This window comes from Gadus chalcogrammus, chromosome 8 (assembly GCF_026213295.1).
Source record: "Gadus chalcogrammus isolate NIFS_2021 chromosome 8, NIFS_Gcha_1.0, whole genome shotgun sequence".
In the NCBI taxonomy this organism is placed as follows: domain Eukaryota; kingdom Metazoa; phylum Chordata; class Actinopteri; order Gadiformes; family Gadidae; genus Gadus; species Gadus chalcogrammus.
The window spans coordinates 1,819,571-1,843,972 of record NC_079419.1 but is presented as its reverse complement, the minus strand read 5'-3'; the positions used below and the strand labels follow the sequence as shown (position 1 = coordinate 1,843,972).

At 47.0% G+C, this 24,402-nt stretch overlaps 2 protein-coding genes across 2 annotated transcripts; both read right to left on the bottom strand.

The window, feature by feature from the left end:
* Nucleotides 1-287: 287 nt before the first annotated feature.
* Nucleotides 288-18,456, bottom strand: copa (COPI coat complex subunit alpha). Its single transcript, XM_056595945.1, has 30 exons — nucleotides 18,236-18,456; nucleotides 17,779-17,892; nucleotides 17,606-17,679; nucleotides 17,197-17,277; nucleotides 17,029-17,105; nucleotides 16,595-16,704; nucleotides 14,480-14,589; nucleotides 13,822-13,921; nucleotides 12,533-12,751; nucleotides 12,078-12,228; nucleotides 11,631-11,697; nucleotides 11,459-11,534; nucleotides 10,985-11,067; nucleotides 10,438-10,663; nucleotides 9,600-9,738; nucleotides 8,824-8,986; nucleotides 8,306-8,452; nucleotides 7,699-7,888; nucleotides 7,118-7,213; nucleotides 6,474-6,562; nucleotides 5,837-5,960; nucleotides 5,470-5,559; nucleotides 4,932-5,038; nucleotides 4,446-4,592; nucleotides 3,874-4,014; nucleotides 2,802-2,984; nucleotides 2,157-2,267; nucleotides 1,712-1,873; nucleotides 1,148-1,342; nucleotides 288-681 (listed from the first exon to the last, which is right to left on the bottom strand). The coding sequence occupies exons 1-30, from the start codon at nucleotides 18,273-18,275 to the stop codon at nucleotides 622-624; spliced, it is 3,672 nt and encodes a 1,223-aa protein (XP_056451920.1). The 5' UTR covers nucleotides 18,276-18,456; the 3' UTR covers nucleotides 288-621.
* A 282-nt stretch (nucleotides 18,457-18,738) lies between these two features.
* pex19 (peroxisomal biogenesis factor 19) lies at nucleotides 18,739-23,308 on the bottom strand. The gene is made up of 8 exons (XM_056595948.1): nucleotides 23,224-23,308; nucleotides 22,737-22,828; nucleotides 22,255-22,417; nucleotides 22,059-22,144; nucleotides 21,761-21,958; nucleotides 21,411-21,581; nucleotides 21,033-21,077; nucleotides 18,739-20,853 (listed from the first exon to the last, which is right to left on the bottom strand). The coding sequence occupies exons 1-8, from the start codon at nucleotides 23,285-23,287 to the stop codon at nucleotides 20,767-20,769; spliced, it is 906 nt and encodes a 301-aa protein (XP_056451923.1). The 5' UTR covers nucleotides 23,288-23,308; the 3' UTR covers nucleotides 18,739-20,766.
* Nucleotides 23,309-24,402: the final 1,094 nt, after the last annotated feature.

The window sequence follows — 24,402 nt, the reverse complement described above, 5'->3', positions numbered from 1 at the left end:
TCGCCATTATTGAGGAGAAGCGGCAGCGCTGGAGTAGATACGATTTTTTTATTTACCGTGTTCCCACGACGGACTTTACAAACGTGTCCTACACTTGGCGTAATGTCAGCATTTAGAACCCAACCCAGAGTGCGTTTGAACACGTAATTAAAAACGTATTTTCTCGCTTCGGGATGACAGATTTTCTCCCCAGAAAGGTGAGCATTTTGGACTAGTTTTTTATAATGAAATTGTCTTAGATTACGACTCATATCCCCCATAACAATTTCTTAATTTAAGAAGCCGATGTTCACACATAAGACATTCACGATGCACCTCAGATAATAAACAGGACTTTTATTTGTAATGTTTCATGTATACAGTTTAAGAGCCAGAGAAAAGCATCATGATGATTCTACACTTTTTTATAAGCCACAACCATTGGAGGACAGACATCATCCCTAACAAGTTATACATTTCGGGACAGGTAGTGAGACAGTGAGAGGAAACACATTTTTATATTAAGTTACGATAATCCCCTCTTACAGATCAGCAATTTACTCCGCTTTATAACTAGACAATTCGGTTATCATTGAAAAACAAGTGGATGCATTTGTGTATCCGTATTGGCCTTCTTTCTTCTCAGCGGAACTGAAGAGGGCTCACACGCAGTCCAATCACATCCTTGCCGATCTCAGTCGCCTAGGGAAAAAAATAGGTCAAAAGGTCAAAGATATGATAAATCTAATAGTTATACAATCCCATTGGGAAATTGCATATTTATTGCATAAAACAATAAATAATTGGAACTCGTTATTCCAATTACAACACATTGAAGCAAGTATTACCACTAGAACTTTGTTCTTCAATATCTATAAGGATTTAGTTAATGATACACGTGAACCTCCCAAGATTGCGCAATTTGATTGGTTCTCTATCTCGGGATATTGGACAATATCCCGAGATAGAGATCTCAAACTCGGGATATTGCGGGACGGTCGTCTCGTCATGGTAATAAAACAAATAAACCACTAATAAAAACAAACAAATCCCGGCAAATAATGTTATCTTGCTTATTTTTGGAGTGTTCACATGTAGTATATACTAAAACAGTTATTCACCTCTGAGGTGAATAACTGTTAAATTTAAAGGCGTGCTTGGGGCCTACCTGAGTGACTCTGCAGACCTGGCCCTTGTACGTGGGGCAGTAGCAGGCCCCAGAGAGCGGGCACTTCTCCACCGGGCGCCCGCGGTACAGGGGGACGTAAGAGGCCGCGCACAGGTCGAAGGGGTTGTGGGGGTCGTAGTTCAGCTGGTGGGCGTCGGTCAGGGTCTTCTCACAGGCCGCCAGGATCTTGCGTGTCTGAACGGGAGGAGGGAAGTTCATCGGTTGGTGTTTGGGAAGACATTCACAAATATTAAAAATATGTCCCATAAACAATTAAATATACATGCATAGTTTAGGAACAAAAGTGATGGATGATTTAGTACATAAAGATGATCTACATACTTTGACCTCATAATCTGAATTACAAATCTCCAGCTAATGATTTTTTACATATTTACAATCAATAACTTAAAAACAATTCTAACATTTAAACCAATGGAAAGGCTCCTTTTAGAACAACCCCTCCCTGGATCCCACTTCGTGCTCCAACATCAAACTACAACCTCAAAGTCTTCCATTACTTCCCATCGTCTTCCACTTCTTTGGGGGGGGGGGGGCGTTTACCTGTTGAGCGACCTCCGGTTTGGGCCCCAGCTCCAGCAGGCGGCGGGCGAAGCTGGCCGCCGTCTTGAAGTTCCTCAGCTTGAAGAAGAGGTTGAGGGCTGTCCGCAGCACCAGCACCATGTGCACGGGCTGCAGGTTGCAGTGGGTGAAGTAGGCCGCCATCTGGGGGGGGGGGGGCGGTCCAACAGGGTTACACACACACACACACACACACACACACACCAGGGTCTGGCACGCTTGTACGCTTCATTACACTTTAGAGTCAGACCCGGTTCATTCCTTTACCTTCATCAAATGCAATCCAATGGATATGAAGAAATACTAAGACCACATGAAACAACTCCATTTGCTGACAAACCATTGCCAGTAGATCCGTTGACCCGTACACTTCAACCGGGTCAAGGTTCCTGTAATCCCGAGTGTGTTCAAGTGGTTCTGTTTTCACCTCACACAGCCGCTTCTGCTGATCCAACGTGTCTTTGGGCAGCTTCTTCCTCTCCGTCTCCATGGTCAGACCCACGATGTACTCTCTGCAGATGGTGATCAGCTGCTGAGCCTGCACACACACACACACACACACAGAAGATGTAAATCTATATGGCAAGATGCCTTTAAAAGACAAGGGAACTACAATTAGGCGGGGTTTGATTCCCAGAGATTCTCCCAGTGTCAGAGTCCACCCAATGCGAGGGTCCACAAAGCGACTTTGAGTCCTAGAAAAGCGCTATATAAATCTCATTTATTATTATTACTATGTGAACAGAGGAGAACTGACCTGCCTTCAACTAGCTAGTCTAAGGCATTACAACAATTATTCAATGACGTTTTTTATTGATTTGGCTAAATGCCCATACAGAGTACTCCGTAGTCAAGGCCAGACGACGTTGCCTAAATGAAACAGAACTACATTACATCGGGGTAATATACTAGCCTTAGTACCAATATTTGCCTCTTATCAAGCCCTGACTCCACTTGGAGGGATGGTTTGAGCAGCCGAGCCATCGTCCTAATCTCTTGGTGGATTTCCCTCCATCATACGTCTGCCGTGCACCCAGAAATGTCTTCCCCCCCCCCCCCCCCGTGAACCCACCTCGGCGATCTCCTGCTTGTTGTCGACCACCAGCAGCGGCACGGAGAGCAGGATGGCCCTGAAGCGCTCCACGCCCTCCTCGAAGCGGCCCGACGTGGTGAGCTGGTAGCACTGCTGCAGCCGGGCGATGAGGTCCGACAGGCGCAGGCCCACGGCCGGGAGGCCCTGCTTGGCCCCGGCGTCCTGGAGGAGGGAGGCACCGGGGGAGGAGGGAGGCACAGGGGGAGGAGGGAGGCACCGGGGGAGGAGGGAGGCACAGGGGGAGGAGGGAGGCACAGGGGGAGGAGGGAGGCACAGGGGGAGGAGGGAGGCACAGGGGGCGCACGGCGGTGAGAACAGGGGGTCTGCCGCAGTGGGGGTCGTTTGGACGAGGCAGTGGGGTGTTAAAGTCGCTGCTGGTACGACTTGAGGGAGACCGTGAAACTAAACAACCCAGGTAAAGCCAAGGGTTCACTCCCTCCCTGCTTTGTGCCGAGTTGCACGTTGATGACTCCCGCTGATCGTAGTGTCACCCCAAGGGATGCATTGTCAAACCGAGATTTGCAATATCTGTTTCTGATTGGCTGAAATATGCGCTCCAGCTGATGTGGTGCGGGACAACGCCTGGAACCAATTTGCGCAAATCAGAAACACCAAGATCAACAACCATCACGAGCTGGCACTATCCCCGAGGTTGGATTTGAACGTCCGGTGACTCTATAATCACAATTATTATTTAATTTCTGGCGCTATTAGGCAGGGGATAAATCAAGGCTGATTTGACCCAACACGCTTCATGTCATCACATGGGACATGAAGTGAGTACCAATCGGTCGGATTCAGTTATGTCTTGGAAAAAAGTTTTTAGAAAACTGGGTGATTGTGTCCATTATTTTGTCAACTACACACCTACACTATAGCCTTCCAGTTCCTCCCGCCATTGTTTGTTGTACGTCCTGGCACTTAATGCACGCACTTAATGTACGTTGTACCTATTCATAGTACTTTATTGTGTAGCATCTGCAGTCGCTGCTATCACTGCTGTACACGGGGAATGGGTTAGCCTAGCCTGAGTGTTAGAGTATAGACGTACCTTCCAGTTCCTCTGGGGGTGGCCTCGCAGACAGGGCAGGGAGGGGAGGCCCAGGTAGCAGGTGCGGCCTCGGGACAGCGTCTGCATGAACAGGGCCTTGTACGGCCCAAAGTTGACCACGCCCACCTGGTCGTGGAGCAGCTGCAGGTGGTAGAGAGCAGGTGTCAGAGTCCGCCAGCGCAGAGCATTCAGGATGTACGCGGGAAAATAAACTGATTTAATTGAGTTTTTTAAAACATTAATTCAATTCAACTTTATTTGTATAGCCCATAATCACCATTACAGTCTCAAAGGGCTTAACAGGCCAAATATTCATGACACCCCCCTTTACCCAAGCCCCCACAAGGGCAGGGAAGAACTCCCTTAATCAGCAAGGAAGAAACCTTGAGAAGAAACCCATAGTACATCGACATGTTGAGGTGTGCAGCGGGGGCCATAATTGACACACAGGCAACACATATTCTATTGACGATGGGGCGCCCAAGCCAATTTGAGTGTTTCATACTGGCGGTGAGGGAGTGGTACAGATGCACACCCATATACATCCGTACGTGTGTGTTGCGTGGACCTACCCTGGTGGCCGTCTCGAAGGAGCCTGCCAGCACGTGGTCCACGGGCAGCTGGGAGTTGTTGCACCACGTCGCGGTGGGGCTCATGCCCTTGGTGGGCGGGACGAAGAAGCCGTCCTCAGCCCCGCCTCCGCCGCCTGACGGCATATCCTATTGGCCGAGGAACCAATCGCTCAGATTCAGCTACGTCTTTGAGAAAAGTTTTCCAAACTGGCCGATTGTATCCACAATTTATTTTCTTTCTTATTCTTTGGGGGTGTTTTACGTTTCCTTTAATACCCTTAGCGGTTTCAAGAGTTGTAAGTTATGTCCATCACATCCCTTTGCACTAAGCATTGATTACGGCACTCATGGCATTTCAGAACTCTTGGTTCAATATCAGAACATTGGACCGCTGTAGTACATGTACTACACACGCCCTATACGAGTAGAACTATCCTCAGTATGAGAAACGGTAGGAATAAGCAGGGCGACGCCCGTGTGTCTCACCAGCTCCGGGGGCAGGTCCAGGTCCTCCTCCACCTCCCAGCCTCCGCCCTCCTCCTTCACCAGTCCGCCCTCCTCCCCCAGGCCGTCCTGGGCGTCCATGAAACCATCTGGGGGAGGAGCGGCCGTGCAGTCAGTCAACCAGTCGGCCGACTGGTTGACTGAGTGAAGGGCCGGCAGGCCGACCAAGCCACGCACCGACGCGGGACCGACCGACCCAGCCTATGTGACCTGAGGTGGGACCATCAAACCCGCGCCGTGCCTGTAGCAGGACCGACCGACCCACGGCGGAACGGAGCGTGACCGACCGACCGACCAACGAGGGACCGACGAGGGACCGACCGACCCACTAAGGGCCGAAGTGTGATGGGCCGAACCAGCCTTGGCGAGACACGTAAATGACCGCTGATGACTGGAACGACGAGGCACGACGGCACGAAGTAGGACCGACCGACCCACGCCCGACCCACGAGGGGCCGACCGACCGACCAGTCATCCCATCCACTGAGACGACCGACCGACGGGCCGAAGCCTCCCTCACCTTCATCCAGCTGGAGCTCGGCGTCCTCTCCCCAGCCCTCCCCTCCCGGGGCCTCCATGTCCAGGTCGGCCGCCATCTGGCCCGCCTTGCCTGGAACAACCAGAGACAACACTTAGAAGCAGGAATACAGCAAATACATGTGATCATTTATTCTTTTTACTATTTTTTTTCGCCCCGGCATGAAATTGAGACTTGTAACATTTGTTATCATCATTTTGTCATTTTTATGATGTAAATTGAGGGAGCAAAAGCAGTATCGGCTCCAAACATCGGCTAAGGCTGAAAAAATAAAAAAAGAGTGAGTGAGTGAGTGAGTGAGTGAGTGAGTGAGTGAGTGAGTGAGTGAGTGAGTATGTCCGGGGCTCACCCTTGGCGGCGATGGCTCCCTCGAAGAAGCCCTTGGAGACGGTGAGCAGCGGCCAGTTGGTGTCCAGGGGGTTGATGGGCGGCGGGGGCTGCAGCAGCTGGGCCTTGGGGTCCACCTCCGGGATCTACCACACACACAGCCGTCACGTTAGCATCGCCCCCGGGACCCCGGACCCCCTCCTCTGGGGTTCATGACACCCCCACCCCCCACTGGTTGGGGGGTGTGGGGACATATCTCTACAAACGACCACCCTCCACCCACTGAGGTGGTGGGTGTTGTTGTTGATGGATTGCAGCCATTACCTGCATTTATCCGGAGGTCAATGAAGGGCGATTGCTCCCAGTTTGTGAAAACGGCCCATAATACCCATCGGTTTCACTTGCTGACTGCTCCAAGGACATCAGTTTGCTTTAAGTGCCGACTGCTCAAACCTCATATTAAAATGATTGTTAGGTTGTTGTTCAGGTAATACTGTCGAAACTATGGGTGCCCTGCACCCATAGTGCAGGGCATTGCACAATCCCTTTAGTGTGTAGGGTGTGTGTAGTGTGTGTGTGTGTGTGTGTGTGTGTGTGTGTGTGTGTGTGTGTGTGTAGTGTGTGTAGTGTGTGTAGTGTGTGGGACCCTCGCTACACACCGTCTCCTTCTCCAGGTCAAAGGATTCTTTCAGGGCCTCGGCCTCTTCGTCCATGCCGTGGGTGGCTGCGGTCAGGTAGGCCAGGGACTCTGGAAGCACACAGAGGGGACGTGAGGGGCAGCACCGGGGAAGCACCGGCCACGCTGACTACCCGGTGCACAGCCCCAACGAGGCGGTGTACAGAGTGAGTTGGGACGTGCTGTCGCGCGTTGGGGTGCAGAGGAAGCACAGCAAAGGGCGCTAGTTCGATCCCCAGCTCCTCCTAGCTGAGTGTTGATGTGTCCCTGAGCAAGACACCAAACCCGAACGAGCTGGCTGTCACCTTGCATGGTTGACTCTGCCGTCGGTGTGTCAATGTGTGTATTAATAATTACAAGTCGCTTTGGATAAAAGCGTCTGCTAAATACCCTAATTGTAATTGTAATTTAAAGAGGACGTTAAAAAATGGTTTCCAAAAAAGGGATAATAACCCATGAATATGCATGAGGGCTTCAATAAAATATATAAATAAAATTACTCTACATATTCTTCATTCATTCATTCGGTGCTCATGGTTCATTTCTTTATCCTATATATTTGAGTGTCTTACTATGCTCCCCGTTGATGAAATGCACCAGAGGTAGGGTAGCGAGGAGGGCACTTACTCTGTCCACAGTTCTTCAGGATGCGGACCCTCTCGCCGACGTCCCCCAGGTAGAGGGCTCCCTGGTAGTGCCCGCTCATGTCCTTCCTGATCTCGGCTGCGGGACGGGACAGTACAGGAGACACACGGGACACGTTGAGGTCAAGGTCTGCCGCTGTGATACCTCCTCACTCGTTTGATACAGTCGTGCAAACTTCACTGACGGAGAGTTCTCCAGGCATTAGCCGTGTTCAAAATCGTTCCTATTCACTCACTATTCCCTACAGAGTGTTTATGATAGTGAGCTATATAGGGAACGAACAAACGAGAATTCGGACACTACGCTAAACATTTCTAAACGTCATGCGTCAGTAAATGACGTTTAGAAAACCCGACCGACCGCATTGCATTGTGGTACACGGGAGTAACATGTATACTCAAATTTGGGGTATTTTATTGTCCACTATATAGTGAATGAAATAAACCACTGAGAATCTGAACACCTCTACTAAATGACGACACTGTATCCGTGATAGGGAACGATTTCGAACACAGCTCTTATGTCTGGAGCCAAGACTCAATGCCAACGACACACATCCGTACCGATCTTCATCATCTTGCGCAGCTTGGCCAGGTTGCCGGTGATGAGGTAGAGGAAGGTGAGCTTGTCGAAGTTCTTGGTCCTCTGGTAGCACATCTCCACCACCTGGTGGTGGCCCTGCAGCAGTGCGGCCTCGCCCAGGCGCTCCCAGCAGCTGCGCTCGTCCAGGGCCTTGGCGGCCTCCAGCGCCACCTGGTGGTCGGGGTGGAAACAGTCATTGAGGAATAAAGGAGAAAAGGAGAAATAACTATATTTTCAGGAGATACAATTAGTGGTGGTGGCAATTGATGACGGGCTAAATAGATATATTTACTAGTAATAATTACTTGGGACCTAAATAGTTATATTTACTAGTTATAATTACCTTCGACCAAGTATACATTCATGAAACTGCTTCAATCCTGACCAAATGCATTGTGGGAGCGTGGCGTCCCGTGTACGCACACTACAAAGTTCTCCCAAATACTTTTCAGCATCCTGTTTTCCTCTGGCATACTGTAAATCGATTTGTCTTCGGACAGTACTACATGCTATTCTCGACCACTATTTAGCATGTGAATAATCCCAATAAAAGGAATAAGACGAGAGAGCTCCGGCCGTGGGGCTCACCTCGATGTTGCCGCACTCCAGAGCCAGGCTGAAGCGGGTCTTCTCGTCCTTGACGAAGTGCAGCGCCACCTCGGGGTAGCCCTTCTTCTGCAGGTAGGCGATGATGGACTGGCCCACCAGCTTGGCGTTGCGCACCATGTGGAGCACCTAGGGGGGTCGGAGAGGGGTCAAGGTTCAGGGAGCGGGTTCCACAAAAGGGTTGCCGGTAAGGTGATCCTGGGTGGGTGTCGTTTGGGAGAAACAGGAGAACGTCGTGCCCGCCCCATACCCATACACTCACAGGTAACCTGCCATTACCGCAGATATTCGACACCGGGGCTAAAAAGGCCACTTAAATGGGTTTAACCATGAGGCTATGACTCGATGCTTTATCACGGAACAACACATAGAACGTAACCCAACACGGCGTGCACTCCCCGAGACCCCCTGGGGAGCGCTCCCCGAGACCCCCTGGGGAGCGCTTCGTTAGCTGCCCGGGGACCCCTGGGGAGCGCTTCGTTAGCTGTCCGGGGACCCACCTCTTCATACTTGCGGTTGACCAGCGCCAGCTTGAAGCGGTACTCGGTGGGGTCGATGGTGAGCACGCGGGGGCGGCACTCCCTGTCCAGGCAGTACACGCTGTTGCCCCGCACCCGCGTCACGTAGATGGGGAGGTCCAGGGTCCTGATGATGCCGTGGTCGCTGTGGACGGAGAGGGAGGGGGGGTCACTGTCAGGCCTCCGTGCAGATGGCCTTTATTCAGCTCAGTTGATCGTTATCCTCCAAGAACATAGTATACATAATTATTTTAAAACTCAAAAAGTGAAAAAGTTATATACATAAATTCGACATATCTATGTAGGAGCACATGGAGAATGCTGACATAAAGCACATACTATGAGTGAAGTGAGGTGGCAGACCAATCCTTTGGCCCCAGCCGCCTAATTGCTCTAACCAGCAGACGTTATATTACCGTTCGACAACAACAGCTGAGAGTGTGCCGTGTTTCCCCAGGAAATGTCTCAATCAAGGGGGTTATTATCCCGCGAGCCTGCAGCCTTCGGTGAGGGGTTCAGTCCACGCTAACGGTGGATACCCCGTTCCCCCTCTCGCCCGTTCCAAATCGGACGGCGCAGAGGTGAACGATCCCCGCGCCCGCCTTCAATACCATTCAAAAAGCTTTGTGGCTCGACTATTGTTGTAGACAGTACTACCAATTGTTTTCAATACATTGGTAGTTAAGGCGGGGCCCTGGTGTTGTTAAGGCGGCCGCCCTAACAACACAGTGCTGGGGGAAACACAGGTGGGGGCGTACCCGGAGGTGAGGGCGTATTTGATGTGGTTGGACGTGGTGTAGATGAACACGCCGCTCTCGTCCCAGGCGCCGCTCTTCACGCGGATGTTCTCGTGGATGTTGCACAGGCTCTCCAGCTTGCGGTTGCAGATCATGATGGCTGCACGGAGGACGGAGGAGAAAGAGAGCGAGAGAAGGTTTTATAGAACGTAAAAAGATATCGTGATGCGTGATCCAAAGACTCATCATCTCATGTGATTTTGATTACGTTGTGACATTGACATTTTGGGACATTTTAGAGATGAGCACAAAAATATAATAGTCGCTGGTTAATTCATCATCTCCCACATGGCCAGACCTAAACGTTTAATGAGTACGTCCCTGCAGATAAAGTACCATTTTTTTCCTAGCTACCGAACCTCATCTCCAGTGGCGATGTCTCCTCAACATTAGGATTTGATCGGCTCATAACAACTGCATCACTTGAGGTTGTATGTCAACAGTCAACTATTTCAAGTTCAAATCTAAACTTTCCCCACAATTTTCAGCAGGTTTAAACCACTTTGTCGTACTGCCTGGACGCCTTGTGGTGGCGCTCAATGCGCTGGACTATAATAATAACAACAATAATAATCCATTTTATTTATAGTGCCCTTTTCATCCAAAGATGACAAAGGGCTACAGGTTAAAAAAATAAATAGAATAAAAACATCTCATTTTGGGGTAAGCGAAATAACTAAGATAAACAGTTTTGTTAAAACATAAAAATGTAAAAAATAAAAAACATCTAAGAGGGGGGAACCAAAATGAAATGTCTTGAGATCTTTTAAAACACAGTCGTGGTGCAGCAGTGACTCACCGTGCTTGGCCAGCAGCGCCACGTGGCTCGTATCGGCGCTCCACACCACGTACTTGACCTTGGCGATCTTGACGGTGGCCAGCGAGCGCTTCTGCTGCACGTCGAACAGCGTGACGCCATCGGCGTCGCGCAGCAGCAGGGAGCCCGTGCCGGCGTAGAAGATCTCCTCGCAGCTGGGCACCTGCACCTTCTTCACGATCTCGTTCTTCAGGTTCTTGATCAGAAGCTAAGGGGGGGGGGGGGGGGGGGAGACACGGCACAGGAACCGACGTCCATTTATGGTGGTCAGTATCTTTTAACAATATTGATCATTGAGCTTTTAAAATTCGGATCAAAAACTCTAAAATTAAATAATATTACATTTCAAACCGTCAGGAAACCACCAAATGTACAAAAGAATAATGTATTCTTCCACGAGTAAAAGTGGGTCTCACTCGGGTTAAGGCATAAATAATACTCAAGAGATAACAATTTCCCCTCCTCTATACCCATACATTGAACATCGCTATACAATGCGGAACATATAGTGGGGTTAAACCAGCCTTACCGAGTGCATGCGATCCAGGACCGCGAACCTGTTCCTGGCCACCCAGACGGCCGTCAGCCCGGAGGACCTCTTGCCTTCCGGGGCTGGAGAGAGACGGGAGTCGGAGTGATGTAAACGTAAATGGACTGCATTGATACTGCGCTTTTCTAACCATTGGCCACCCAAAGCGCGTTACAACGTCGCCTCACATGCACCATTCACGCACACATCCCCACACCGACGGCGGAGTCAGCCACGCAGGGCGACAGCCAGCTGGTCGGGAGCAGTCAGGGTGAGGCGTCTCGCTCAGGGACACCTCGACACTCAGCTAGGAGGAGCCGGGGATCGAACCAACAACCTTCAGGTCACCAGCCGACCCGCTCTACCTCCTGAGCTACTGCCGCACCAGTGAAGGGCTGAACACTACAACATACATCCCAATGGAAAGCAATATGTATGATTATGATGATATTGGTTGGTTTTGCTGAATAATACCGTCTGGGTTCTGGGAGTCGCTCTCTTTGGGAATGGAGTACAGGTCGTAGGTGCTGTTCTCCAGGTTGGTCGCCCTCTGTGGGACAGAAGAGGTATGACACGGAACCCCAGGCAAAATGGGGACTCAAAAGGGTGTGTGTGTGTGTGTGTGTGTGTGTGTGTGTGCGCTTACAGTGCAGAGTAGGACTGCGTTCTCGGCCGGGTTGTAGGACATGCTGAACACTGGGAACTTGGACCCACTGGAGGGAGAACATTGGCTGTTAGATATATGGACTATTCTCTGCGTTCTGCATTATGTTCTGTATTGAATTCATCTAAAAATGTTGAAATGTCTTTTATTCATAAAAAGTTGTCATGTCGTCAAATTAAGGACAACAATTTGTGCAAACCCTTTACAGGTCAGACTCACATTCCCTAGAGTATTTTTGACCTTTATGTTCAGCTTGGTGGGATTCATACTATCTACCCATACCAAAAAAATGTATTGATGCATTCCGCCACACACACACACACACACACACACACACACACACACACACACACACACACACACACACACACACACACACACACACACACACACACACACACACACACACACACACACACACACGCTGACCTGCGGAGCTGCATGACAGCGGTGTCCTTGCTGCTGTTGAAGTCCAGCTGACGGAGGAAGCGGTCCTTGACGTAGTACAGCATGTTGCCGTAGACGGCGTAGGCGGGCCTCTCCCGCTCCAGCTTGAACACCAGCATGCCGCTGTCGTGACCTGGGGGGAGGGGGGGGGGGGGGGGGTAGGTATGTGGTATTTAACGGTCATGTCAAAACGTGGGCGGTTAAATACTTCGCTGTCACTTTTAATCTGTTGCAGATCAAATTAAGATTTATTTCTCTGAGACGCTTCTTTCAAGCTACAGAATCTCATCTCCAGTGATGAAATCTCCTGAACTTCTGGATTTCATAACAACTGCATGACAGGGTCGTCCTTTAATGACTTCCCTCCATGACCTGAAACTATCCTAAAAAAAAACATGGCGGCGCTCGTCTTCCCCGTCTCTGCCCGTCCCGCTTACCGGCGGCGAAGAGGTTGAGGTTGGGGTGCGCGCCCAGCACCCAGAAGCGGTCGTGGTCGCGGCGGAAGGTCTGCACGCCCGTCCTCTTGGACATGTCCCACACGCGGATGCTCTTGTCCTCCGAGTTGGACAGGATGAGCTCCTGCCGCGGGTGGAAGACGGCGCAGGACACGTTGTTGTAGTGGCCGCGGCACGTGTCCAGCTCCCAGGCCTTAGACTCTGGGCAGGGCGGCGGGGAGAAGGACGTTAGAACGGATGGGATCCATCTGAACCCCTTCATCACGCTTTAATCACATTTTCCATCGAATCGTTTAATGGTTTCCTTGCACGGGTAAACATGATGATTACATTAAGACGGAGGGAGTGAGAGGCACATTCATCGTTTGCTCTTCTTTATTACATCGCTAGGCAGGATAGCCTTGCATGTACCTTTGTATGTTCCTAGGAATCATATTGTAACATTTTACTTTAATTTCAGATCAATTCTGAATCTAATCACGGCCGTTGCAAGACCTCAACGACATCTAGACTAAAGTGTTATTTCTTACAACTGCATCCCTCTACTTATTACTTAAAAGTTCTGCAGCCATATTACTACTCACTTATTGCAGGGCTAAGTGTGATACCACACGGTGGAAACAGCTCAGAATAAGAGCACAACCATGGCGAGGATAACCATGACCACGGAACGAACAGGATATGCCGTTCAATCCATGTAACAACGTTAGGGAGGAGAAGGACCAGGCAAAGGGTCTATACATCCCTGAGAAACTGAGCGCTCTACAATACAAATGCTATTACGTAACAGATAATCTGATTTACACACACACACAAATATGCATGTAATTGTATATCACATGACAAAAAAATAATAATAGTAATCTTTTGATTGTGTTTACAAATACAACAACAGACTACAACAAGACCTCGACCTGTTTGGGCTTAATTTGGTTTTAAATGCATTGCGTGCATTGGTAACATTCCCAGCTGTCCCGTAGACAGAGAGGGTCAGAGACAGAGAGGGTCAAAGAGACAGAGAGACAGAGAGAGAGAGAGAGAGAGAGAGAGAGAGAGAGAGAGAGAGAGAGAGAGAGAGAGAGAGAGACAGAGAGACAGAGAGAGAGAGAGAGAGAGAGAGAGACAGAGAGAGAGAGAGAGAGAGAGAGAGAGAGAGAGAGAGAGGGAGAGAGAGAGAGAGAGACAGAGACAGAGAGAGAGAGAGAGACAGAGACAGAGACAGAGACAGAGAGGGTCAGACAGACCCAGAGAGGGAGACGACCAGCACTCACCGTTCATCCTCCAGATCTTGACCTGCCTGTCGTCAGCCCCAGACACAATGAGGGGCATGGTGGGGTGAAAGGCCGCCCAGTTCACCCCGCGGTCATGACCCTGCACACACACACACACACACACACACACACACACACACGATTGTACCATTTACAGAAACAAAGTTTAACAGCTCCGTCAACTCTCCTCTCACACTCGGTGACAGCAGCTGGCAGCGCGCCAATTCTCGGCGTCTTATAACGTTCTAGATATAATAGTATAATATAATTGTATACATCATAATATCACGGCCAAAAGCTCTGTGCGCCTCCGGATGGCCGTAGCGCGGGGAGCTCACGTAGGGTTTGGGCTTCGCGGGGTTTGTTTACCGGCGTTGCTATGGTTACCGGTCTTGTAAGGAAGCACGTAAATTCTCCGCGCGACAATTCTCCCGCACAGAGCAGAACTGTGGCCTATTCTACACATTTTCATTTTCTTAATTAAAACTATAGTATTCATTTTTACTGAATTTGTTTTTTATTACTGAAAAAAAGAAAAGAAAAGAAAACTCGGTGTTGCCGGTGTGCAATACCGTATACCGCGGCAACCCTAGCTACAACAAACTCAAACCGCAGCGCTAATGCCATCCCGCGACCGCGGCCCGACGCTTCGCCTCACCTCCAGGACGTGCTTGACCACGGCGTCCGACGCCCCGAACAGGTCCACGCCCGAGATGCCGCGCACGTCGTTTTCCACCGCGCCAGGGGAGAGGTTCTTCTTCCGCAGACCTGGCGGGATCAACGACCACGGCAACAACAACCAGAGAAAGAACAGGCCGGCCAGTGGGGGGGGGGGGGGGGGGTTGGGGTGGGTGTTGACAACATAGGAGTTACACACGACGGGACCACCACGGTGGTGGTGGTGGAGGAGGAGGAGGAGGGGGAGGAGGTGGGGAGAAGAGAAACTTGGTTAGCACTCAAACACACACAATGAGTAACAGGAGCTGCTGTTCGCTTTCCCCATAAGCGATGACAGTCGCTGGGCCTAACTGAACACACATGGCAACGCACACACACACACACACACACACACACACACACACGGCGACGCACACAGGGCCAGGAAAACATCATTGACTATTGTGGATCTCCCCATCTGTCTCCCTGTGAGGTTCAGCTCACGGGCGTGAGAGATTGGGTTATTGTACGACAGTGTCGGCTATGTCTCCTCTTCTTGAGATATTGACACTTTTATTTATTCTGTGAAGAACGGTTAAGAGTCAGACTAAAACATATAAAAGAAAATTGACAATATAATAAGAAAACAGTGAAAAAGGCCTGACAATGTAAATGTGCTGATCTGTTGACCCCGTGCTTGGGTCAACAGATCAACCACACACAGGAGAGGGTTTAAAGATCTACATTGGATGATGCGTGTTAGGCAATAAACCAATCAACGGAGGTCCAAAGGCTGAAAATGGGGACAGCACAGACGGATGGGGGGGGGGGGGGGTGTACAACATGTCAGGGTGTTTGTGTTGGTGATTCCTGCCCCGTATGAACCACAGAGGTGGTGGTCAGTTAGTCACAACAGCGATGAGAACCCTGGTGGGAAATCCCTCTTTCATAGGAAACCGCAGCACTAGGAACCAGTATGCAGGTGCGGATGTTTCCAGGGGAGCATGAGAAGGGGGGGGGACACAGGATGGTGGGGGGTGAATGGGCCTGGATGGGACGGGAGCGGTAGGCAGCTGGGGGCGGTGAAGAGGTGCTCTCTATGGGGCGTTGTTGTCACTGTTGTGGTTTGGAATGGGGTTAAATGGAACGAGGCTCCATGCTTTGTGTTAGGATGCTAGGGGTCACCAATGCATGGCTGCTACTGCAATGTTCACATCATGCATCAGTGTTAATAAGCTCTCTTACTTATTTACTAACCCCTACTTGCTATTCGAGATATTGTTATATCCGTTCATTAATCGCATATGTAGCCATGCAATTATCATGCTAATGGTAGTATGAGAAGAAAATGTAGACGCTACAAGTTTGCCATATATTGCATATAAAACCAGCAAACAAACTGGAATTGTTACTTCCTTATCCCAGGTATTTAGATGATGCGGATAGTGAACTTATTAAATAGTTCATAACACATGCACCATCTGTTGTATGCATGCAAAATAAAATGCTGTGTCGTTTTTGGTATTTATGTGAATGAAATGTGGTACACAGGGACATGCAGTCAAGGTAGAGGAGAGGAAGAGATTCACTGAATCCCCTGAAAGAGGGACAGCAGAACTTTGGAAGGCGTGATGTGCAGGTGAAGAAGAGTAGGGAGGAGTTGTAAGACCAGTTAATGGGTTAACAAGAATGAATTGGAAAGGCAAACCTTTGTTAACAGAGCGAACTTACAGTCAACAGATATTACAAGGGCATGCAAAATTCACAACATACACCTCTCTCGCATTGCCCAACTAAATTTCATGGTGAAAATGCTAGCCCCCAAAATTGAGGCTGAAATTTCCAACCAACCATTGGTAATAATTGGTTGGTAGGAAATTCGCAATTGAGTCAACTTGAGTCAAATTTTTATGCGGCTAAATAGAGAGAGGTGTTATTTTGCCAACAGCCCACAGAGATGTATTCTCTTCGCACAAAAGGAGGAGAGAAAGAGGACTAGGAACTGATGGGTTCAGTTCTGACATCTTTCTCCCCATCCCATAACCCCTGATGCCCTGCCCGCCCTGCCAGGCCCCTCCCACTATCCTCTGCCCCTCCTCTAAACCACGCCCCTCACCGGAGATATCCCACACGCGCACGGTCTGGTCCAGGCTGGCCGACACCACCAGGTCCTCGGAGGGGTGGAATTGAGCACACATCACGTAGTGGTTGTGCCCGGTGAGCACGCTGGAAAAGAACGGTGATTCATATGAAACACAATATAACACGCCATCATTTTAATTATATTTATATTTATTGTATTTATTATATTTTGTATTATCTTATGGATGCATGATTGTTGGATACTTGATACTTTTTATTTTATTATTGCATACTTTAGATTCCATGGGCTGTTGTAACAAGTTAATTTCCAATGCATGGGATGAAATAAAGTTCTCTTATGTCTTATCATCATTCTTTGATGGTTTAGCGGTAATAGGAAAAACGTGTAATAATGATGGGTGACTCGCAACCTATTTCAATATGCGTGCATAATATGTGTGTTCTTACCAGACACAGGTCCTTGACTGCCAGTTCCAGATGCGAATGGTCTGGTCATCTGAAGCACTCAGAATCCAGGGGTAATCCTGCACACAACGATAACGATCAGGTACGGCCAACATTGACATTTACACGTCATGCCATGTACATATGAGGTTGGTCTAGACAACTACTCACATGGTGGAAGAAGGTGGTTCTGATGTAGTCCAGGTGTCCGAGAAGAGTGAAGAGGCAGCGCCTCAGTTTATAGTTCCACACCTGAGCAGAAAACAGTGCTTTAAAAATACACTGACTGAAGCCGTATTCACATAGGAAACACTATCCTGGATATTTCCCTGCAGGGTCTTTCAAACGTGAAATGGGTTGAGCAGATGCCATTTTACAAAAAAGAAGTTAATAAAGTTATTTTAAAAAGCTTGTAATCAAGCTCACATATGATTCACAAATAAAATGTAGTCATATAAAAATGTGAATTTATCGAGAACAATTGGTTCACCCAAGTAATATATAGTTCCACGTATGTAATTATCTGTACATTCTATTTTGGGATTATTGATGGGGTAATGCAACGTCACCACAATATTACCTTGATCTTGTAGTCATCTCCCCCGGATACAAAGAGAGGCTGCTGCTTGTGGAAGTCAATACCTCTGACGGGGCCTGTTTATTAAAAAATACGTGTCAGCAGCTCTTGGAAAAAATATCTTTGAATAGAATAAACAATTATCTCATATCCAAACTATATTGCCATTTTCTTACCGTCGTGTTCATCAAACTTGTCGATCAGTGTACACATACGATAGTCCCACAGCTGTATGACGCCGTTGTGCAGACTGGCCAGGATCCATGGCCTCTTGGGATGGAAACTCAGCCCTACAATCAAAGGACAACCAAGAAAACGATTAACTGTAATTCGTAAAAGTTACATGTACACACAAATCGAGTGACAAATATAGGACTGTCTTATCTGAAGACCACTTCACCACTGGATGAATAGCGTAGCTAGCTATAGCTTCTTGCCTAACAATTTAACAGCTCTCGGCACTGCAATTCATTTGATTCATAACACCGCATAACGTTAACATCACGTGTATAGCCTATATTGAACTGTCAGAAAGTAACCAAAATGTTGGCTAGATTTGAGCCGATAACGTTACGATTCATTTTAGCCTGCTAGCTATTGATGTAATGCTAATCATAACCACCGACAACCTACCTTTAACACGGGCGGACTTTGTTTCAAATTTGGTCAACATCGTGACTTCTTATTGGCGCGGTCTTAGTAACAATGTATTTACTATTAGCCAAATAAACTTCGTACGCCTCATAAACAGGTGAATTCTAGTACTCCAAGGGCTTGGATTGCCTTTTGCCCATTTGCCGTTTCCTGACACGTAGCCTGTCGTGTCTTCCTGGATGGAACAATAAAGTTGTGTAGTCAATCCTGACGCAGAAAGCTCCACGGCGGCCTAGAGATAGAAATGTAACACATAGAACCGAACTGCTTTTTCCCCGAGTCATAAGAGTCATCTTACTGTCTCTTCTGACTCACACTTTTCTATCCAGTTTTGTGCTTTGTGTTTTGTGCCTAATTATGTAATAAAAAAAACGGGCTAAAATAATCCAAATAAATACATAAAATAACAAAATATCGTATTGGTACATTAACTATGAGTCTTATTTCCACTTTAATATAGAACCTTTGACATAAATTAAAAAACAAAATCTTTGATATTCAGTGTGTGTGGCAACGGGGCCTGTCGAGTTTTTCAACGTAGCCTACATTTTCCTTGAACAATTAAATTAAAAAATTAAAAAAAATGATATATAATTATTTTATTGAAATTTAACAAGAAAAATTAACCTCGAAAAACTCAACTGGGTTAGCTAGGGGCAGACTGTGACGCAAAACCTTAATGTATCTGGATTTTTTTGCAATTGTCAATAAATCAGCCTTATTTTTCAACGTTAATCAAAAATCAAATAAAGGGACCTCGGATCGCCCAAAATTGGTGCCCTAATAAATTTGGCGTCATTTCACTGAATTTCATAGATTGAATTTTGCAGCTGCATTTGGCATGTTGACTTCGTGGAGGTTGAATATTTGATTTTGAATTTTTTAACATTGAAAAATAAAGCTGAAAATGATTTGACAATTTTAAGAGTTAAGTTCAGAGGCAAAAAATCCAGGTACGTTATTTCAATGCATTAATATTCAGTGCTTAGAATTCAATGGCTTTTTATTTTCAAAATCGGATGGCACAGATTAACTTCCATGGTTACTACTTGAACAATAGTTGGAAGTATACATGGAAGCTGTAGCAGTTCATCGTTAGTTTATTTCATATCGATATTTACAAGTAGGCCTACAACAAAAAATATTACTGTGTAATAAGTCTTTTTTTTTTCAAAATAATGCCATGGGCATGTTAACATTAGCCCTGAGAATACAACTCCCCCTCCCCCCAATAGAATAAACACAGTGTCAACATCATTAGTAAACACAGGAAACATCAACAGATCTCAACCGACATGATGCAAATCTAAAAATGCCATTCTTTTTCACTGCACACCTGACTTGAATCTATGACAATTCTCCACCAATCTGAAATCTTCCCATGTTACCTATATGTCATTTTTAACCCATTAGTCTGATTAGTACCGTTTCAATAATTGATTCCTTTTAGTATACACTAGGTGCAGAGTAGTTAGTAATGAAAATCTAGGGCGACAAATAAAACATAACATTCCACACAGGTAGAATGCATACCCTTTGCAGGACATAAACCCGACTGCCATTACACCGGTCCAGGATGCCTAGCCAAGAGCCAGCGCACGTCCAGTATTCTTATTCTTCTTATACAGAAACCATCGCAACGGTTCTCAAGAACTTCATCTCTGTTTGTACAGAGAACCCACAAGGAATGGCCCATCCAAAACTATTAGGGAACTAATTGTTATATTAACAAGGTTCTTCAACATTATAATGCACATTTTCACCTTGTTTGAATTTCTTTATTCATTCATTATATTCACACCACCATTATTTTTATTTTTTTACAGATCTATTTACACAAACCATTAAGTGAATAACCATGGGTGCTGTACATGTTGTGGTTCTCCCATGCACAGCAACGTAGGTGGATTTATTGTGTAATGAAATTACAATAAATACAATGATCAAACTGAATGTAAACTCAATGTCTGACTGCCTTTTTCACATATTAACGAAATTCAATATAATTTAAAAAGTGCTTGACTTACACATGTTAGAATCAAAACATAGATCACAAAATGATCCAAAGTAATTTGATTCTGAATTATTGTACAAAAGAAAGGCACCGTTTACACCAGTGGGGAGGTTGGACTTACCATGAGGCTAAACAGTATTGGGAGGTCTACGCACAACGAAGAGTAAGATAATTAGGTGCATGGAAATGCTGCTAGAACTTTAACCGTGAAAAACAGCCATCAACCGTTAAAATGCTGCGTTAAGAATGTAAAAACATCCGCCACGCCGCTTTGCCACACGTTCGGTGTGTATTTGTTTGCGAGTGTGTGTTCTGCCTTACGAGGAGTCTCTCGTTGGAGACAGGAGAGGAGTCAGAAAGTCCCTTCTTCCTCGATTTCTGACCCCCTTTCTTATCTCTCTGAATAATAGACCTGCCCTGGAAACACCCCCCCACCCGCCCGCCGGCGCCGCAGTGCTTTGGATCACCGCTGTCATGGCCGCCGCGTCCCACCATCTCACATGATGGAGCAATTCTCTGCCGCACCCGCCCCAGGTACTCCTGGGAGGTTCAGGGACTCCATGTCAAAGTTCAAGCCCGCCGGCTTAAGGGAGGGAGGGGGAGAGGGAGAGGGAGAGGGAGAGGGAGAGGGAGAGGGAGAGAGACACACACACACACAGATTTTAGAGGTCATGTAATAAATGTCTTAATAGACAGTTAGTAACAGGGTCCTAGGTCCTAAGATGAAGCAGGGTTATAGGGCATGAAGTTAAATGGACTTACTGCATCTCCTGCCAATTCTTTAGGAGGCTGACCCAAGTCTTGCAGCTGCAAATCAATAATGGAACAAGACAAATCATTGAACACTTATAACTAAAATGAATGATGAATGACTCGTTATAAAGCATTCATTCGTTATAAGGTATGCACCAATGAAACCAAACCAAGATGAAACCATTTGGAAATCTATCGCTTTAACTGAACATTGAACAAGTCAGCAGGTAGAGACATTCACTGACACCATTAGTTGGGAGTAAGAAGTAAAGTAAGTACAATGTTGTAACGTGCACAATACATTTTTCAGTTTCGCTAGGCCTTCCAACAACCCTTCAACAGCCAAACATCACCAACAACGACAGCAGTTTTATCTTTCTCCCTCACCCGTTGCATCAGGTCCAGGATGCTCTCGAACTTGCCGTCCGAATCCGTGCACTCGGCCCCCTCCTTCTCAAACTCGCTGCAGATGTCCCCCATGATCTGGGCCTGCTGCTCGTACCGCCGGTAGTCCTCCGGGCTCAAGCTCGGCTTATTGGACTCCAGCCAGTCAGGGTACTGCTCCGCCAGCGTAGGACGACCAATGAACCAATGAGGAGTTATTGTTAAAGTGTTTGTCTATTTTCCCATTTTCAAATTGTAGCCATTATCAACCATATTGTAAATGCAAGTTATATTAAAAGCAATTCTCAATTCCGCATCTCTTCAACTGATAAACGAAAAAAACGCATGCATACCTTGCCGGTGATTTCTTTAAGAGACGGATAGAGCACCTCCTTGGAAAGCAGATTCTGCATGATGGACTGCATGATGGGTAGGATGTTCCCGTCATCCGCACCGCCACCACCACCGCCGCCGCCGCCTCCCTCCCCACTCTCATCCAATCCCAGGCCTTCTAGAGTCTTCACCAGATCTTCACCAGCCAATCCGCTACTCTGTGAGTTACAGGTAGATTAGCCAATACAGTTATATGGTGCTTCATCAAACCTGGTTGAGTTAGTTTGAGCCAGGCTTTGTAGTGAATGGGTAACAAACCTGCAGATTGTTAGCATTTTTGGCCAAGCCGCTTAGGGTGTTCTTGAGGCAAGAGGTGAATTCTTGTTGAGAGGCGACGTCCGTACCTGCAGGGTCAAGTCCACAGGCTTTAGAAGGACGACTCAAACACATAAGACATTTTAATGCCACCAAAGCTTGAAGAACATTGGGGGATAACTTTATGTATTCTTCTCACCAACTTTCCCTGCTGCCTCGGATAGTTTGTGGAAGTGTTGGAGCAGCTCGGGCTCCTCCTGGGCCAGTTCACTCATGGCCTTCTCCCACTCATCCTTCGCTTGGTCGGCCATGTCACCCTCAAAGAGACTCTCAAAGAACTTGCTATCCTCCAGCAGTGGGGGCTACACACACACACACACACACACACACACACACACACACACACACACACACACACACACACACACACACACACACACACACACAACCCAATATTTATATAGGTTAGCAAATAGTTCTAGCTTAGAAGCAAATGGCAACGATGTACACTATCTTTGTTATGGGTAGTAAGTCATAACATAGGATAGCAAGGTCTTAGAACGCCTGAGTAAAATAAAATGAACATGATTACAATTGCCCTGTGGAAACTCGATAGCTCGACTAAAATGAACCCAACGAAGAAGAGAATTTAAGCCAACACCAATCGAATGATAAACCCACCTTCTCTGCACCATGGTCGGGTGAGGAGGACGCGTCTGCGGCTGGCGGAGCAGACGAAGGGACCGATGTCTTGTCAAAGTCATCTAAAGCGCCTAAACAAAAGTCACATTTCCTTGAGGTTGTCCCACATACAATAACATTTCGGAAAGGAAGATATAAGCAACGAACTACTATTATGCACGGCAGCCAAGACAAACCTCTCAATCACTTTGTTTTAACAAATTATACACCTATCGAAATTATGTCATGTGAAAGGTCAAATACAAATACAATAATGGCAATAAGATGGAAATGGATCAATGCTGGATTATAACGTTCCTACGTTAAATCGAGTGAATTTGGCCCAAACATGAGCGACCTGTTTCGCCCCCCTGGCTATTTACCTGGGCGAGTTTTAATTAAGAAATGAAGATGTATTTTGTCAAAACCAAGGTCGTGTCACAGACGAATAATATGAAAGTGTTCCATCAAAAATGTCAACCCTTACTATCCAATAACTCGTCCAATTCTGCATCTTGCCCAGCAGACGACTCGGTTGATCCTGACGCCATGTTCTCTTGCTTTCTCTGATATCTCGGTCGCTGTCAAATGACGTGGAAGACGGGTGTTGTCGCGTACAATACGTCACATTATAGACTACAATACAATACAGTACAATTCAACAATACATTTCCATAGAACACAATGTAATACAATAGCATAGCATGAAATAAAATGTATTATAGTTGTCTTTTTCATTTCATTCTAAGATGCAAATTAACTTTAGAATAAATGTAAGTCTACTCCCAAAAGCTGATTTTCTTTCATTCTTGGTTGATTAATACATTTGAATCAAAAAAACGGATACGTGGCAAGCGGCCTCAAATCGGATAAAAATAAACAATATTTGGTAGATGGTTTAAAAGTGTACACTTCACATAGCCTAATGGCATCTACTCGTGTTTGACTGCTGTAATGCACTCATCATCAAAATATGAAGCATCCAAGAGCAAATGAGAACAGGGGTGCCATTCTGGGGACAGTGCGAAAACACAATCATATAGAATAACAACCTGTGTTATTTTTGACGAACAATAGGCCGTACATCACTCGTGCTTCCCTGCATTCATTACATAGTAAGCTATACTGGCATGGCACGTCCCATGTCTGTTCCAACAACATTTTCAATATGTTCAATATTTTCACTTTGTCCAACATGAATTTTGACTTACTACAACTATAATTTTGCTGATCATTGTTATTATATGACGATAGTTGTTGCTTTTTATTACATAGGCCAGGGTCGCAAACTCTGTCGCTTCTGGCGTGTGACGCTTTCAACTTCAGCCTCACGCTCTCACGCTGCCCACAATATTCTCAGGCCAAAACACTGGATGAACAGGCGACATAACATGGTCAAAATGTAACGGTTAAACAAGGCGGACGACTTAGACTCTAGTAGGCAAGGCAAGGCAAGGCAACTTTATGTATATAGCGCTTTACTTGTGAAATTGTGAGTATTTCCCTGGGTGGAGAAGTCGCCAGGGCGTGGGTGTAACAGGCTGTATCCTTCAATGTTTGACCTAAACTCCCGCTCCCGTCACATGTGTAAAGCTGCATCCCTTTTTTAACTCCTGATGGGGAAATTGAGTCAAAATATGTGCAATCGTCACAATCTCACTGAATC

Coding starts and splice junctions, on each gene's coding strand:
- pex19 (XM_056595948.1), bottom strand. CDS start 23,287: ATGGCGTCAGGATCAACCGAGTCGTCTGCTGGGCAAGATGCAGAATTG. Junction 22,418..22,736: donor CCGACCATGGTGCAGAGAAG/GTGGGTTTATCA, acceptor GTGTGTGTGTAG/CCCCCACTGCTGGAGGATAG. Junction 21,078..21,410: donor TCCTGGACCTGATGCAACGG/GTGAGGGAGAAA, acceptor ATTGATTTGCAG/CTGCAAGACTTGGGTCAGCC.
- copa (XM_056595945.1), bottom strand. CDS start 18,275: ATGTTGACCAAATTTGAAACAAAGTCCGCCCGTGTTAAAG. Junction 17,680..17,778: donor CAAGTTTGATGAACACGACG/GTAAGAAAATGG, acceptor TTTAATAAACAG/GCCCCGTCAGAGGTATTGAC. Junction 4,593..4,931: donor TGGACCTGCCCCCGGAGCTG/GTGAGACACACG, acceptor CTCGGCCAATAG/GATATGCCGTCAGGCGGCGG.